The 19572-nt window shown below is 28.6% G+C and overlaps 1 protein-coding gene across 1 annotated transcript in view; it reads left to right on the forward strand.

Moving 5' to 3' along the window:
• LOC109595062 (small conductance calcium-activated potassium channel protein) overlaps window positions 1–15317 on the forward strand; it is a 71668-nt gene extending 56351 nt beyond the window's left edge. The window contains exons 6-10 of the mRNA XM_049961272.1: window positions 7529–7639; window positions 7693–7820; window positions 8250–8319; window positions 9295–9447; window positions 12928–15317. Coding sequence (XP_049817229.1) covers window positions 7529–7639; window positions 7693–7820; window positions 8250–8319; window positions 9295–9447; window positions 12928–13083 — 618 coding nt within the window. The 3' untranslated portion in view covers window positions 13084–15317. The remainder of the gene's footprint in view (window positions 1–7528; window positions 7640–7692; window positions 7821–8249; window positions 8320–9294; window positions 9448–12927) is intronic.
• Window positions 15318–19572: the final 4255 nt, after the last annotated feature.

Raw genomic sequence — 19572 nt, forward strand, 5'->3', positions numbered from 1 at the left:
TGATTTTTTAAGGTGTTTAATACAACAGAATTCTTGATAGGATTAATATATTTTATCATTATTGTGTTTGACATTCTCTTAAAATAAATATAAATGAGAATAATATATTTCTTTCAATATTTTTGTTTAAATATGGATTCCAAATTAATTATCTTTAAATTTCTTAAATTCCTGTTGCTCAAAATGTTATTAATACAATTATATGTAAAAAATAAAAAAAATATATATTTCACAATAATGTTATTAATATTACATTTTTCATCCCTTTTATTATTTAATATAATTTCAATTGATATTTTTACTAAGATGCTCAAAATAATCTTGATATATTTAATACTTTTAAAAGTAATTCATTAAATTTTTTGCTCCTTTTTTAACATTACATTTAACCTTGATAAAATTCTTAGAAACTCCTTTGATATTTGGACGTCCTAGACTTTCAAATCCCTTTCTCATTTCTCTTAATACAACTCCCAATACGAATTGGCGAATATTTCTGCTGTACGAACAAGCGTATTCATTTATTTTTAATTCAACGTGTAGAGGAACGGTAATTTATAATCCAATATCCTTATCTACATTCATACAAACGTACCAATTTGTCTTTTCATATCACGGTAGAAGTGACACACTCCAACAAAACTCATCCTTATTTTATCTTTCCGCCGATGTTCTACATGGCCAGGACGCAAACGATTTTAATCCCTTCATTATTCCACCGCCTAATAACCAGACCTACTGAACCTCGAACACCCCACACTGCCGCCCATTCAAATTTAGATAAAAGTTTATTCGAATTACGTTCTCATCGCGTCCCGCTAAGCTTTTTACGTCAGTGCGGTGTGATTTGATGGGTGTGCTGCGGCTCTGATGGACAGGTGGATATTAAACAGTGCTGGACCGCCTCGTCTACATTGCCACGGCAAAATAAATTAAATTGAGACAAAGTTTAACGGAAGCGACATCGCGGCAGGAAACGCCTCTTTATTGCGAGATGCGAGAACAATAAAAGTGGGGTGCTCGTGCCGAAGAAACCGTGTAAAAATCCTCGATTGTATTGTTTCGCAACGTGTTCGACGAGATGGAAATGTGACTCGGCCAATAAAATCGTAAAATAAATTCAAGGAACGTTTGTAAAACCGATCACACGTGGAGAACTACGGCTTGTACGCGAAGTGTATGACTTCGGAGTGGAACGTGGACGGGGACGCAGATGTTGGTGTCCCGTTCGTGGAGCTTAGGCGGAAAAATTGATGTCTATATGCCCCGACGGCGTTGATTTACACACGCCGTGTGCAACCACTTACCCGCCCCCCTCACGGAAGGGTGGACCAGAAAAATTGGACGGCACACGAAAGGTTTCTCTAACCTGGCGAGTCGAACTAATGGCCGGGTGAAATGAATGCCGTCTTGGAGTCGGCATTAAAAAATTTAATAACCTCCAACAATGAACAGAAGTCGGTTGAATGGCGGAGAAAAGGAGGGTTCTACTTTATTTTATCTTCGCTACAATGTGGAACAGATACCGGACTTTGGAGTGTAATCCCACCCCACTGTTCTCTGTCCGAGGCTGTAATACCGAAATCTAGTGAACCTAAAATATTACACTGTAAGCTTTTCCGTCACCTACTTAACACTAAATTACCTTTTATTCGGTGCGGTCTCTTCGGGAAATTTGTCCCGGGTTTAATAATAAATGTGACCGTCTTTAATACGTAAATTGGATTCAAATCCATTGCACATTAATGTATAAATGCCGAATGTGAAATCGACTTTCACAGTAATAAACTCATGTTTAACAGTTGAAAAAAGTATTTATGGATTGTCACGGGTCTTTTTATTTTTTTAATTAAAAATAAGTTCTTGTAAAAAATAAAATAATATTATTTTATTTAGTAAAAATACACATCACTTAATAAATCTGTAATTTTGATATACTCTGTTGGACATTATTATACAACTTTATAAAATTTTAAATATTTTAGCCATAACTCTTTTGTTTAAAGTGAACTGTTAAAATAACATTAATTTATTATTGTTGTTTTATACAGTGTTATAAAAATATATTCTTATTCTATATATCTTTCAGATTTTTTTAATTGAAAATAAGTTCTTGTAAAAAATAAAAAAAAAAATTATTTAGTAAAAATACACATCACTTAAAAAATTTAACATAAATCAGCAATTTTGACATACAGTGGTGCACATTATTATATATCTTTTTAAAATTTTAAATATTTGAACCATAACACTTTTGTTTGATGTGAACTGCTAAAAAATTGAAAATAACTTCTTGTAAAAAATAAAAAATATATCATTTTATTTAGTAAAAATACACATCACTTAAAAAATTTGACATAAATCACCAATTTTGACATACAGTGGTGCACATTATTATATAACTTTTTAAAATTTTAAATATTTGAACCATAACTCTTTTGTTTAATGTGAACTGCTAAAAAATTGAAAATAACTTTTCGTAAAAAATAAAAAATATATTATTTTATTTAGTAAAAATATATATCTCTTAGAAAATTTAACATAAATCAGCAATTTTGATATACAGTAGTGGACATTATTATATAACTTTTTAAAATTTTAAATATTTGAACCATAACTCTTTTGTTTAATGTGAACTGCTAAAAAATTGAAAATAACTTCTTGTCAAAAATAAAAAATATATAATTTTATTTAGAAAAATACATATCTCTTAAAAAATTTAACATAAATCAGCAATTTTGACATACAGTGGCGGACATTATTAATAAACTTTTTAAAATTTTAAATATTTGAACCGTAACTCTTTTGTTTAATGTGAACTGCTAAAAAATTAAAGATAACTTCTTGTAAAAAATAAAAAATATATTATTTTATTTAGTAAAAAGACATACCACTTAAAAAATTTAATATAAATCAGCAATTTTGACATACAGTGGTGGACATTATCAAACAAATTTTTTAAAATTTTAAGTATTTTACCCATAACTTTTTTGTTTAATGTGAACTGTTAAAATAACATTAATTTACTATTGTTTTATACAGTATTATAAAAACTACTATATTCTTATTTTATTTATCTTTAAGATTTTTTTAATTGAAAATAAGTTTTTATAAAAAATAAAAAATATTATTTTATTTAGTAAAAATACACATCACTTAATAAATTTAACATAAATCAGCAATTCTGACTTACAGTGATGGACATTATTATACAACTTTTTAAAATTTTAAATATTTTACCCATAACTTTTTTGTTTAATGTGAACTGTTAAAATAACCTTAATTTACTATTGTTGTTTTATACAGTATTATAAAAACTACTATATTCTTATTCTATTTATCTTTAAGATTTTTTTAATTGAAAATAAGTTCTTGCAAAAAATAAAAAATATATTTTATTCAGTAAAAATACACATCACAAATAAATCAGCAATTCTGACTTACAGTGGTGTACATTATTATACAACTTTTTAAAATTTTAAATATTTTACCTATAACTTTTTTATTTAATGTGAACTATTAAAATAACATTAATTTACTATTGTTGTTTTATACAGTATTTTAAAAACTACTATATTCTTATTCTATTTATCTTTAAGATTTTTTTAATTGAAAATAAGTTCTTTTAAAAAATAAAAAATATTATTTTATTTAGTAAAAATACACATCACTTAATAAATTTAACATAAATCAGCATTTCTGACTTACAGTGATGAATATTATTATACAAATTTTTAAAATTTTAAATATTTTAGCCATAACTTTTTTGTTTAATTTGAACTGTTAAAATAACATTAATTTACTATTGTTGTTTTATACAGTATTATAAAAACTACTATATTCTTATTCTATTTATCTTTAAGATTTTTTTAATTGAAAATAAGTTCTTGCAAAAAATAAAAAATATATTTTATTTAGTAAAAATACACATCACTTAATAAATTTAACATAAATGTGAACTGTTAAAATAACATTAATTTACTATTGTTTTTCTTGTAAAAAATTAAAAAAATATATTTTATTTAGTAAAGTTACTATAATTATGTCCATTAGTGTATATACAAGTTTGTACAGCCATTAAAACAAATTCTTCTCATATTATAATGAAACCCCTTGAAATGAGTAAAATGGGATGCTGTAGGGTCTCTACTAACCATCAATAGTAAATATCGGTCTTTATTTGTTGTAGTTTTCCTTGGTCTTCTTCAAATAAAATCAATTAGATAAAATTGAATACACAAACGACAAATAGCATCGTGTGCAACATTGAGTCCACCTGCAATTTGTATCTGATTGACCGCAGTTTCCAACATTCCAATTGCTCTGCTCCGCTCCTCTCATCTGGAGTTAATTTACGTCCAGACATAATTATCCGAACAAATTTCATCAAACACCCGTGCAAACACTACTATAATCAATTATGAACTAAATGCACATTGTATTGACTTGAATTTCAACAACTGTTTTGCTTAAAATGACCCCAAGAGAAAGGTAATGAAGGCACATGTTGAAACATGTGTACGGGAAGTTTCGAATGAAAACTTTGAGTGCAGTATCAGTAGTAGAGTTTCGCACTGAAATCTGTTCTAATCTAAACAAAGATAACCGGGCTCGGCTTGTGCGCATTATACAGATAATAATATTATCCAAGTTTATTGTTTGTATGCATACGTAACGGTTAAGATCGTATGGTTGTCATATGCATGGATTATCACATGTTTATGCATTACTAAGTTATACATAATTTGAAAATCGATACGTGTAAATATGTCAAGATACAAGGGGATTTGTATACATGCGATAATTTCTAATTCTAAGACTGTCTTATGGCTTCCACGTAGATATTATCAATTAAGGGATTTAAGCCAGCTTAATATTTTATGTAGCTGAACGAGGATAGAATATGTGTTGTTTAAGTACATATAAATTATTACATGTTAATCTTCGTTAATTGCGGAACTTCCTGTTTGCTATTAATTAAATTAGTTTATATTAGTATAATTATTATGGTATAGGTAGTATAAAATGACACCACAAATTATGGACCTAAACTAAAAGGATACAGCCCAATTTGTCTTAATCCAAAAAGTGTTTTTGGATAAAATATAATAATAAGACAATTTTTGGTTGAAGTGTAAATTAAATGAAGGACGAAAGTGTCGATTATTTTAGGTCCAGGAATTCTGGTGTCTCAACTTTCAAAGACCAGTGCTTAGTTTGGTTGAGATGTAAATGAAATCTTATGATATTTTTGAAAAATTAAGTGAAAGAACATAAATATATGTATAAACTAAGAAATTGAGTGTCAATTATTTTAGATCCAGGAATTCTGGTGTCTCAATTTTCAAAGACCAGTGTTAAGTTTGGTTGAGATGTAATTGAAATCTAATGATACTTGTGTAAAATTAAGTGAAATAACTTAAATATATGTATAAACTAAGAAAATGAGTGTCAATTATTTTAGATCCAGGAATTCTGGTGTCTTAACTTTCAAAGGCCAGTGCTAAGTTTGGTTAAGGTGTAAATGAAATCTAATTATATTTTAGAAAAATTAAGTGAAAGAACTTAAATATATGTATAAACTGAGAAATTGAGTATCAATTATTTTAGATCCAGGAATTCTGGTGTCTCAAATTTCAAAGACCAAAGCTAAGTTTGGTTGAGATATAAACAAGATCTAATCATGTTTATAAAAAATTAAGTGAAAGACAACTTAAAAATTTTTATAAACTAAGAAAATAAGTATCAATTATTTTAGATCCAGGAATTCTGGTGTCTCAACTTTCAAAGACTAGTGCTAAGTTTGGTTGAGGTGTAAATGAAATCTAATGATATTTTTGAAAAATGAAGTGAAAGAACTTAAATATATGTATAAACTAAGAAATTGTGTGTCAATTATTTTAGATCCAGGAGTTCTGGTGTCTCAACTTTCAAAGACCAGTGCTAAGTTTGGTTAAGGTGTAAATGAAATCTAATTATATTTTAGAAAAATTAAGTGAAAGAACTTAAATATATGTATAAACTGAGAAATTGAGTATCAATTATTTTAGATCCAGCAATTTTGGTGTCTCAAATTTCAAAGACCAGAGCTAAGTTTGGTTGAGGTATAAACAAGATCTAATCATGTTTATAAAAAATTAAATGAAAGACTACATAAATATTTGTATAAACTAAGAAAATAAGTGACAATTATTTTAAATCCAGAAATTCTGGTGTCTCAACTTTCAAAGACCAGTGCTAATTTTGGTTGAGGTGTAAATGAAATCTAATGATATTTTTGAAAAATTAAGTGAAATAACTTAAATATATGTATAAACTAAGAAAATGAGTGTCAATTATTTTAGATCCAGGAATTCTGGTGTCTTAACTTTCAAAGACCAGTGCTAAGTTTGGTTAAGGTGTAAATGAAATCTAATTATATTTTAGAAAAATTTCAAAGACCAAAGCTAAGTTTGGTTGAGATATAAACAAGATCTAATCATGTTTACAAAAAATTAAGTGAAAGACAACTTAAAAATTTGTATAGACTAAGAAAATAAGTGTTAATTATTTTAGATTCCGGAATTCTGGTGTTTCAATTTTTAAAGACCTGTTCGAAGTTTGGTTGAGGTGTAAATGAAATCTAATAATATTTTTGAAAGAACTTGAATATATGTATAAACGAAGAAATTGAGTGTCAATTATTTTAGAACCAGGAATTCTGGTGTCTGAAATTTCAAAGACCAGAGCTAAGTTTGGTTGAGATATAAACAAGATCTAATCATGTTTATAAAAAAATAAGTGAAATGCAACTTAAATATTTGTATAAACTAAGAAAGTAAATGACAATTATTTCAGATCCAGTAATTCTGGTGTCTCAATTTCAAAGACCAGTGCTAAGTTTGGTTGAGGTGTAAATGAAATCTAATGATATTTTTGAAAAATTAAGTGACAGAACTTAAATATGTGTATAAACTAAGAAATTGAGTGTCAATTATTTTAGATCCAGGAATTCTGGTGTCTGAAATTTCAAAGACCAGTGTTAAATTTGGTTGTGGTGTAAAACAAATTGTTAAAGTCGTTAGCACCAGCACCAAATTGCAAGACTCTTTGTCCCTCATTGTGCCAATAATTGTATTTCTATTCACAAACACACGGTAGATACAATACAAACTCCAAAATGTCCTGCTTTTACCGAAATTAGCATATTGTAATAAGTATAATTAGGTTAAAGACCGTAAATATTTGATTAGTGTACAAATGTCTACCCTCCATTTACCATCTAAGGAGAATGTACAGCTATTGTACATTGAAATCTATTAATTACTATAATTATAGACACACCGTGCTTCCACTGAATAATACCCGCACAAATGACTGTATGTAATTACATACAGTTTCCAAGGAAGTTTGTTAATTCAGATGTCTTGAGTAATTTCCACCTTCCATTATCTTATTTCCCATATTAATCTAAACAATGACAATAGTACACAATAAAATCGAAGTACACAACCCTTTGTTTCAGAAATAATTCATGTATTTTTTTCAGGGTGCTGGATGTACAGCCTTATTAGTAGCAGTAGTATCTAGAAAGTTAGAGTTAACAAGAGCGGAAAAACATGTTCATAATTTTATGATGGACACTCAACTAACCAAACGGGTAAGTGCTCCAATCTAATTAATGTTAGATCAATTTACATCATGTTTTTACAGTTGAAAAACGCAGCAGCTAACGTTTTAAGAGAAACTTGGTTGATATACAAACACACAAGGCTAGTGAAACGAGTGAATCCGGGTCGAGTTAGAACTCACCAAAGAAAATTTTTACTCGCAATTTATGCGTAAGTAAAACATTTATTACCCAACCCCTTAGGGAGCGTGTCAGAGTGAGTGAGTGAGAGAGAGAGAGGGTGAAATCCCGTGTCCCTTGCCTGCGTTTCCTTTTAAATCATGCGAGTGCAATTGACGAAATCCTGCGAATCGATAACATAACCAGGAATTGGCGTGTCGATTTTGCAACTGGTTTAAAACAAAGCCAGAGCAGACCTCGTCCTGCTTAAATGGTCCATCATTTCGGTTCTCAAGTAAAACGCCTTTTTGTTTAGGTGTATCTTTTTACGTCCTTTTTATGACACACGACTTCGGTAAACCGATATTGGGCCGTTCAAGTTTCAGGTCAGGCCTTTCCTGCCCCTAAAATCTGTTCGTTAGTTTTATCCACCAACTGGCTGGTTTATGTTGTTAATTGTGGCTTAATTTTTGGGTTTTAGATTAAGAAAAGTTAAAATGGACCAGCGTAAATTAATGGATAACGCCAATACCATTACTGATATGGCTAAGGTAAGTTGCATCCTTTACCACCCTTGGGTTGGGACCCAACGTAGCGTGGCTAAATTTAATCCCTTAAAATTTGGGATATCGATTGGCGAAGCCAAAGGCTGCATTGACAAAATATATATATATATATATATATATATATATATATATATATACGTGGCTAATAAATTCTGGTGATCAACCCTTTTGTGCATACATAAATAGCGTCGTAATGGGGTTACAAGAAAGTATAAAAACGTATCTTGCGTGTTCAAATGGCGTTATTTTCTTGGACGCCTATCTACGAAATTTACATAAAGGATAAACATACTCATCCAACGTGTGTAGTAACCTCCTGGAAATCGATTTAGAAGAAGAGGAATAAAAAAACAACGCGACGATAAAAGCAGATTATTCGTGGCATTCCCCCACGGCCACGTATTCAAAGGAAAGCTGACCGGATTGTACATGTTTCGGCTTCTAGAGTTCGTTTCAAATTAATATCGGTTTCAAGTGGATTTTAAGTGGATTTTCACGCTCAAACACAACGAGTGAATCATTGTTGCTTAGCTTCACGTTTTATTATTGGTTGTTGAAGGTTTTATTAAAATTGCGGCCACTCTGGACTGGGCCTTTTTACGGGTTTCCGATCGGTGTGTTGGGGTCCACCGAATTATGCACTTTAAAAACGTTGGATGGGGATGAATTACGATAAAAAATGTAAATTCCTCACACCTCTTCGACGGTTTACAGGGGTATTTATCACCCATAGCGTTCAATATAGAGTTAATCGACCATTTGAGCGCCAAATTATGCCGTAAAAGCATATTTGCAAGTAATAATCCGGTTCATATCCAAACCATAAATACATTTTGTGCACTATTTGGAGGCACAGGCGAAGTTACCATTCAATACAGGCTCTTTTATTATACCCTTAAACGTTTACGTTTTGTTGGGTTATTACTAAAACCAAATACATCAACGTTATTTGTTTTTTAGACGCAAAATACCGTTTATGAAATAGTATCTGATATGAGTACAAGGCAAGATGCTCTTGAGGACCGGTTACAACACGTGGAAGACAAACTGACTAATTTACAAGAGCAACTAGACTTATTGCCGGATCTTATAGCTTCTAGGATACAAGCTCAGGTAAGTACGAGTTCATCACCATTATTTTATTCTGATATTATTGGGCACTCGAATATCCGGGTTAATTAAATTAACTTATTCAGTCACGACCACATAATTTTGTCACATAAATCAATACCTGTGAACGTTGGGGTTTATTACCTAAATAGGTTTTAAATAATTTGGTCAATGTCTTGCTTATGCAATAACAGTAGCACATACTTATATTTATTGTTAATTAGGAAATGCACACCTCCAGCTAAATGCAGTCAAGCTATTTTGTATTTTATTTATAATAATTGCACTGTTCTTTCTACAATTATCCACTTTGTACCTAACTCAAAGCAGTTTCTTGTTAAGTTAAAGCTTAAACAAAATAAATGGGGAATGTGGCTGGTCACAGAAATAGCACACATTTAAAAAATATGTATTTATTAAACAATTTTTATACCTAAAAAATTGTTAATATTTTGTTCGTTATAACCTTCTATAAATTGAAAGGCATAAATTCAACGAGATATCATATTTGATGGTGATTTTGGTGTTTTAACCGAGATTGCATGTTGTTCCATAAATTTTCAATTAGATTTTGATCCGCACTTTGTGTAACTGGTAAATTGTCATTGCCAAATGGTTCCATTACATCTCTCGTGATGTCTCTATACATAAAACGGTTCATTTTACCAATAATTTTCTGTAATGGTCCCATACCATGCCAAGAAAAGGAACCCCAAACCATAAAGTTTCCTCCACAGTGTTTCAAAGGGTTTCATTTACTTATTCTTTCAATTTGTCTGTCTATTTTTTGTTAGGACATTTTCTTATTGTATTTTCAATTGAGGGTGTTGTTTCATACTTGTTAATAACATTATAAACCATTTTCGGGAGCATCTTAAGCTTCTAGCAATGTCAGCATTATTTAGACTCTTGATTTTTTATGTTATTATTTCTCTTTTCTCTCAAGTGTAATTATTCTTTCTTTCTATGACTCTTCAATTAATAATCACAATTTATCTAAATTTGATGGTTTTTGGTGTTTTCAATTGGATTTAGATCGGTATTTTGTACTGGCCAATCGAAAGCGTCAACATGATTATCTTTAACCAATTTTGAACAGCTTCGGATCATTATCATGCATAAAAATCCATGTAACAGGTAAATTATGGTTGACAAATGGTTCCATTACATCCCTCATGATATCTCTATACATAAAACGGTCAATTTTACCAATAATTTTGTGTAATCTCTTATACCATGCCAAGAAACGAACCCCAAACCATAAAGTTTCCTCCACAGTGTTTCAAAGGGTTTCATTTACTTATTCTTTCAATTTGTCTGTCTATTTTTTGTTAGAACATTTTCTTATTGTATTTTCAATTGAGGGTGTTGTTTCATATTTGTTAATAACATTATAAACCATTTTCAGGAGTATCTTAAGCTTCTAGCAATGTCAGCATTATTTAGACTCTTGATTTTTTATGTTAATTATTATGTCTCTTTTCTCTCAAGTGTAATTATTCTTTCTTTCTATGACTCTTCAATTAATAATCACAATTTATCTAAATTTGATGGTTTTTGGTGTTTTCAATTGGATTTAGATCGGTATTTTGTACTGGCCAATCGAGAGTGTCAACATGATTATCTTTAACCAATTTTGAACAGTTTGGGATCATTATCATGCATAAAAATCCATGTAACAGGTAAATTATCGTTGACAAATGGTTCCATTACATCCCTCATGATATCTCTATACATAAAACGATCCATTTTACCAATAATTTTGTGTAATATGTTATACGATGCCAAGAAAAGGAACTCCAAACCGTAAAGTTTCCTCCACAGTGTTTCAAAAGGTTTCATTTACTTATTCTTTCAATTTGTCTGTCTATTTTTTGTTAGAACATTTTCTTATTGTATTTTCAATGGAGGGTATTGTTTCATATTTGTTAATAACATTATAAACCATTTTCAGGAGTATCTTAAGCTTCTAGCAATGTCAGCATTATTTAGACTCTTGATTTTTTATGTTAATTATTATTTCTCTTTTCTCTCAAGTGTAATTATTCTTTCTTTCTATGACTCTTCAATTAATAATCACAATTTATCTAAATTTGATGGTCTTTGGTGTTTCTAATTGGAATTAGATCCGTATTTTGTACTGGCCAATTGAGAGCCTCAACATGATCATCTTTAACCAATTTTGAACAGCTTCGGATCATTAACATGCATAAAAATACATGTAACAGCTAAATTGTCGTTGACAAATGGTTCCGTTACATCCCTCATGATATCTTTATACATAAAACGGCCCATTTTACCAATAATTTTGATAGACTGATATTGTATAACTCAATTAAATCATTTATTATTTGCCTAGAAGACAAGAAAGAGTTTCATTTATTGATTCTTTCAATTTGTCTATCTATAAAAGGAGTTCTTTTTTTCTCAGGACGTTTTCTTATTGTATTTTGAATTGTATTTAGGAACGTCAGCAATTTTTAGATCTTGATGTTTCATGTTAATTATTATTTCCCTCTTCTCAGGAGTACAGTGTTCCTTTCTTCCCACTAAAAGTGAGTCATTCAATAAAGTAATATAAATCCTACTAAGAATAATTTCTTTTATTGTAAAATAGTAGCACAAAACCTAAATATATTTGAATGTGCTATTTCTTTGGCCAACCAAATCATACTAATATGTGCTTTTAAAGCAACATCCATCGTTTTTAAGATGTCCGACAAAAAAGTAAAAAACCCTAAAGAATATTGACAACATAAGTTCATATTAATATAACAATAAACCCCTAATCACGATTAAAACGAAACCCCAATTAAATAATCGCAGCATCTTCATAAAGCCACTTGCGAACGGTTAAAGTAAAACCATTCGGAAAACACGCTTTGATGTCTCACCCCTCCTAAAACAAGCATTTGCTCATTTATGGCTCCTGCTCGCCCTTATTTACCCTCAAAAAATACCAGTATACGTGGCTTCATTTCACCCGCCCTGCCGCAGTTGAGGAACCTGCACTACACCGGCTTCACATAAAACCCGACAGATGTCGGACGGCGTCGACGATCGTCGATAAATTTAATGAATTATCGAGCGTCAGATTTGAATACGTTCGAATCGACTCGAATTGGAAACGAGGCACGCTCAAATATTTAAAAGTTTCGCCCGTTTGTTTCGACGCGAGAATTATTGGACCGTCGCCACAAACGGACTGTTTTGTCCGTTAAAATACGGCTGAACTTTTCGCATACATCAAAACTTCGATTAAGATAAGCCAAGATCGATTCGGGATGTTCGGAACTTGTGTAAGGTGGCTTGGTGATTTATTGGTCGTTGCACAATTGGGCGCAGACTTTTATTGTTCCACTTGGGCGGTGACAAAATTAAAAGACGATATTCATATTCACAGTTCAGTTCAGTCCAATAACGATACCGAACCTTGGCTGCTTCTACAGCAGTTTCCTCTGACAGAATGATGCTATGTTATAGGCGGAGAAAATGGAGCAGCGTAGAAATTTCCTGCATCCAGAATCAGCAGCTGGCTTGCAGCAAGCCCGTAGTGTGCCTCCCGGTTGTCCATGGCCTGGACCAGCTTTACCTTCTTTAGGAAAGGCCTCAACAACTTCATCGAACGCTGCAAGTTGATTTAATCCATAATTATCTGATAAACTCAACGCAGTATTTAGGTCTATGTTATTGATTTTGTTTGTTGGGCACTTGGTCTATGCCTGTTTGTGCGAGGTTTGGCCGGGGACCTTGTTTAAGTTCATTTCCAAGGCTTCTTTAGGTACTATAAAACTACCTTGTTGTATGTACTATTTTACATAGAAATGTAACTGTCAGATTTAGTTTGTTTAGCAATTGTTTCTTAGATGAAGCCAACAGTACCAAATCCTGATGAGTAGAACAGGCCTAAATGAAGGAATTGCATATTGTAACACCGAGTCTCGTATACAACAGACATAAGTCTTTGAGAAAATGTATAAAACTTATTTGGCCGGAATATCTATAGATAAAATTTTAAATATAACAATTATTTTAGATAATTAAAATAGCATTGCTTATAAGTATTAGTTAATTAGATGAATTTAAAACAAAATCCATAATCAAAATAACCAGTTTTAACATGTACTTCTAACCTTACATTTTGGCCAGATAAATTTTGTATGGAACATAATATTCATATTACAGAATAAACTAAAGTTTAGAGCCTTAATATTATATACAGTATTAGATCTAATACAGTTTACAACCAACACGTTAAAACTAGAGTATTAGAAAAAATACGGAAGTCATCGAGTTAAAATACTATAATCATATTTTAAAACCAACATTTTATACTAGGTATTAATATATATAAGACAAATAATCTGAATTTAAAAATGCAGTATTAAGATTAACCAAATATTAAAATTAATGTTACATAACTCTGTTGCTGTGCCAATCCAAAACATTATTTCATTTTCTATGGTTAAATACCGCTTTTAATAAGAGAATATGTAATAATTTCATTTTAAAACATCATCATCTTCCACAGTGTTTCAATACGTTGGATTTCAATTTTTTATTTGATTCAATTATAATTTACCCTTCCATAAATTAATTTTGGTCTTCCACGAACCAAATTAATTTTTGACATTGTATTCACTTATTAGAAGAGTATTTTGCAATGATGGTGCTTCTAAAGACGAACTTGTGCCTAGATGTAAAGATGAGTACTTTAACACAATAATATGTAATGGTGAAATGGAATAAAATTAAACGTAATAGATTTTAGGGTGTTGCATCTAGGACAATAGCATCAGAGATAACCAAATAAATTATATTACTTCAAACATCAAATAGGTAACAGGGTAACATCCATCTTCTTCAGATTCATGTATCACCAACCAACTAAGACTCTTCATATAACCTTAATGTATATATTCAACGAATTTGCACTAAATAACTCTAGAAAAATAAAACTAAGTTTTATATAGTTGAAATGCTTGAATTTTAAGTGTAGATTAAGGTTGACACTATGTTTTTTCTAATCAGTCTCTTATATTTCTTTTTTTAACCCAAGTAATCAATTTCTATTGACCCTCTCATTTCTTTTCACAGTAAAGTTAATTATTTCATTTAATGTGATTCTAGACAACCAACTAAAGAGGAATTTATTTCCATTTAATTCAAATTAAAGCCCATTCACTGAACTTCTCGAGGCAGACTCTTAAAATTACATTTCATCCCTATCTAGCACCTCCCCTTTCAACTCAATAATAAAATAGTGAAAAGAAATATAAGAGCAAATGTCGTAGAGCATTGACTGATATGATTATAGTATTTAAATATATTTTATTTACGAAAAGCACAGATACTGTTTATACACAATTAATTTTAGTAAAGAAATGACTAAAACAAACAAGTGTTAATTATATAATTTTTTTTTGTAATTCATGTTTATGTATAGTATGTACAGTTTAAGTTAACGTTTTTATATTTAAAATATAATTTATAACACACATTTTAATACAGAAAAAAAAATTATATAAGGATTATGTGAGAATATTATATAGATAGCTCTAGAAATTCATAATATTTTACAGTTAATAAGATTGACTGTACTTAATAAACATTTATCCTGACTCCTATGAAAAAAAAAATCATTATGGCATTTCTAAATGCATAGTACTTCCACATCGTGTGAAAAAAAAAATTAAACCAAGAAGTTACTGAAAAGTTTCTTATCCAGAACTTTTAATTAATAACGCCCTAAACAGTCTAATAAATGTGTCAGAACAAGTTAATAAATATATAAATTGAATACTAATTGGGTAAGAATATAAAAAATAGAGATATATTAATATTATATAGATATTCTATAATCAATAAAACTTATTAAAATAAGAAAAGATTTATTTTGTGATAAGAAAATTGCTTATTGTTGGTTCAGTTTTGATTTATCTAAACAATTAATTTTGTGTGACTTGATTTATTATATTTAATAAAAAATATTCGTCCAGATTAAATTTAATTTTAATTAAATATCTGAGACATTCATTGTCAGACTGTATGGAAATTAGAAAGAGTAAATTTTTCTTAAGGTTATTACATAATGTGATATTTCTGGATAAGAAAAAAAAAGGAATGAATGACGAGTTAGTTAAGAAAAATCAGTGGATATACTGGTGTGATAGTGTATGGTGCACCTAAGCATTATATAAATATATATATATTCAGAGGTCCAAATTGTTAAACTGTTAGAGTTTTCTGCAATTTCACAAGTTTTATAAGCATATATTATATAATTTAATATATACCCTATATTATACAAAAACATATATCTGCATACGTAGCCTGTTTTACATTCCTTAGCGTTATATATTTTCAAAATGCATTTTCATGTTACCCTACTCATGTTATCAACGAATAAACTATTAGTTTCCTAGATATGTGAGTTTTATTCCACCCCACATCTAGATTACTTTATTAAAAATACTATTGTATCAAGAGTTATTAAAATTAATTTGAAAGAAATACAAGGAAAAAAAAATGAAAAGAATGGTTCAAAATATCACAATATTTTCCTTCCTTCATTGCTTGGAACCTTTGAAATGTTCACATTTGTCTCATGTAGAGTAAACAAACAGTAGTCATTAACACCAGTTGTAAAAATGGTGGATGCAACACAAAAAACTTAATTAAACTATTCAAATGAATTAGGATAAGATATTTGAAAACATAAAATTAATTGCCTTTTTGATGTAGTTGTAATTATACAATTTGTTTGCGCATTCACGATGTTTAAACGTTTATTAAACATCAAAATTCTATTTTTTATAGTATTTTAAAGGTTACTTTACTGATTAATTAAAAAAATTTAAATGGTACCTGTAAAAAAAGGATCTAACAGTGGATAAAATAAATTACTTTTAATATAATCAACTTATTCTTAGAATTTGTTTAATAGTAGTCAATTATTGAATTGGTAGCGCATTCGCCATTTTTAACAACAATTGTAAAAATGGTGGATGCGAAACAAAAAACTTAATTAAAATATTCAAATGAATTAGTATAAGATATTTGAAAACATAAAACTAATTGCCTTTTGGATGTAGTTGTAATTATACAATTTGTCTGCGCATTCACGATGTTTAAACGTTTATTAAACATCAAAATCCTATTTTTTATAGTATTTTAAGGGTTACATTACTGATTAATTAAAAAAAATTAAATGGTACCTTTATAAAATGGATCTAACAGTGGATAAAATAAATTACTTTTAATATAATCAAATTATTCTTAGAATTTGTTTAATAGTAATTAATAATTGGATTGATAGCGCATTCGCCATTTTTAACAAGTGTTGAAAAAATGGTGGATGCGAAACAAAAAACTTAATTAAAATATTCAAATGAATTAGGATAAGATATTTGAAAACATAAAATTAATTGCCTTTTGGATGTAGTTGTAATTGTACAATTTGCGCATTCACGATGTTTAAACGTTTATTAAACATCAAAATCCTATTTTTTATAGTATTTTAAAGGTTACTTTACTGATTAATTAAAAAATTTTAAATGGTACCTGTAAAAAAAGGATCTAACAGTGGATAAAATAAATTACTTTTAATATAATCAACTTATTCTTAGAATTTGTTTAATAATAATTAATTATTGGATTGGTAGCGCATTCGCCATTTTTAACAACAATTGTAAAAATGGTGGATGCGAAACAAAAAACTTAATTAAAATATTCAAATGAATTAGTATAAGATATTTGAAAACATAAAACTAATTGCCTTTTGGATGTAGTTGTAATTATACAATTTGTTTGCGCATTCACGATGTTTAAACGTTTATTAAACATTAAAATCATATTTTTTATAGTATTTTAAAGGCTACTTTACTGATTAATTAAAAAAATTTAAATGGTACCTGTAAAAAATGGATCTAACAGTGGATAAAATAAATTACTTTTAATATAATCAACTTATTCTTAGGATTTGTTTAATAATAATTAATTATTGGATTGGTAGCGCATTCGCCATTTTTAACAACAATTCTAAAAATGGTGGATGCGAAACAAAAAACTTAATTAAAATATTCAAATGAATTAGTATAAGATATTTGAAAACATAAAACTAATTGCCTTTTGGATGTAGTTGTAATTATACAATTTGTTTGCGCATTCACGATGTTTAAACGTTTATTAAACATCAAAATCCTATTTTTTATAGTATTTTAAGGGTTACATTACTGATTAATTAAAAAAAATTAAATGGTACCTTTATAAAATGGATCTAACAGTGGATAAAATAAATTACTTTTAATATAATCAAATTATTCTTAGAATTTGTTTAATAGTAATTAATAATTGGATTGATAGCGCATTCGCCATTTTTAACAAGTGTTGAAAAAATGGTGGATGCGAAACAAAAAACTTAATTAAAATATTCAAATGAATTAGGATAAGATATTTGAAAACATAAAATTAATTGCCTTTTGGATGTAGTTGTAATTGTACAATTTGCGCATTCACGATGTTTAAACGTTTATTAAACATCAAAATCCTATTTTTTATAGTATTTTAAAGGTTACTTTACTGATTAATTAAAAAATTTTAAATGGTACCTGTAAAAAAAGGATCTAACAGTGGATAAAATAAATTACTTTTAATATAATCAACTTATTCTTAGAATTTGTTTAATAATAATTAATTATTGGATTGGTAGCGCATTCGCCATTTTTAACAACAATTGTAAAAATGGTGGATGCGAAACAAAAAACTTAATTAAAATATTCAAATGAATTAGTATAAGATATTTGAAAACATAAAACTAATTGCCTTTTGGATGTAGTTGTAATTATACAATTTGTTTGCGCATTCACGATGTTTAAACGTTTATTAAACATTAAAATCATATTTTTTATAGTATTTTAAAGGCTACTTTACTGATTAATTAAAAAAATTTAAATGGTACCTGTAAAAAATGGATCTAACAGTGGATAAAATAAATTACTTTTAATATAATCAACTTATTCTTAGGATTTGTTTAATAATAATTAATTATTGGATTGGTAGCGCATTCGCCATTTTTAACAACAATTCTAAAAATGGTGGATGCGAAACAAAAAACTTAATTAAAATATTCAAATGAATTAGTATAAGATATTTGAAAACATAAAACTAATTGCCTTTTGGATGTAGTTGTAATTATACAATTTGTTTGCGCATTCACGATGTTTAAACATTTATTAAACATCAAAATCATATTTTTATAGTATTTTAAAGGTTACTTTACTGATTAATTAAAAAAAATTAATTGGTACCTGTAAAAAATGGATCTAACAGTGGATAAAATAAATTACTTTTAATATAATCAACAAAAGAATTTGTTTAATATGTTAAAGAACACAACTTTCAAAAATTGGATATTGTATAATTTATTCTTGTTACACAGCAGTTTGGACAATCCTCGATAAGTCCCTTATGTTAATATATTGTTTCCATAATTTCCTTTTAGCTTATGTCAGTATTTTTAAAAAAACTACCACTTACATTTGTATCTTTTGAAACTCCTTTAAATATATATCTGTATATCTATATAATATATTTTATCTATATGTATATTTATATAGTATTTTAAATATAAACTCTATTTTATAAATGTTAAATAGTAAAATTTGAATAAAATTGAATTGAAGGTACTGGCAACCAATTCAAGAAATACAGCTCATAGTTTTAATTATGGCCACTACTGTATATATATACTCATTACTGTACTCATTATATTTAGATACTTGTACTTTGTGAGAAATCATTATAACAACCAATTCAATTATAAACACGTAGACTAAATTTTTCAGGTCTAATTTAAAAGGTAGGGGATCAATTTTCCTTCATTGCTTGAAATAAAACACCTCAATATTCACCATAATATTCACATTTATTTCACACAGAGTAAACATATACAAAATTTACGATTTTTAAATTTATTAAAGCTGTAGCTACCAAAGTCATTAAAAATGATCCTTCCTCGTGAAAATATAAGATCCTCATTATATTTAGATACTTGTATTTTCTGAGAAATCATTATGACAATCAAATTAATTATACATATGTACATGTTAAAGGGAACAACTTTCAAAA

Source organism: Aethina tumida, chromosome 1, assembly GCF_024364675.1.
Source record: "Aethina tumida isolate Nest 87 chromosome 1, icAetTumi1.1, whole genome shotgun sequence".
In the NCBI taxonomy this organism is placed as follows: domain Eukaryota; kingdom Metazoa; phylum Arthropoda; class Insecta; order Coleoptera; family Nitidulidae; genus Aethina; species Aethina tumida.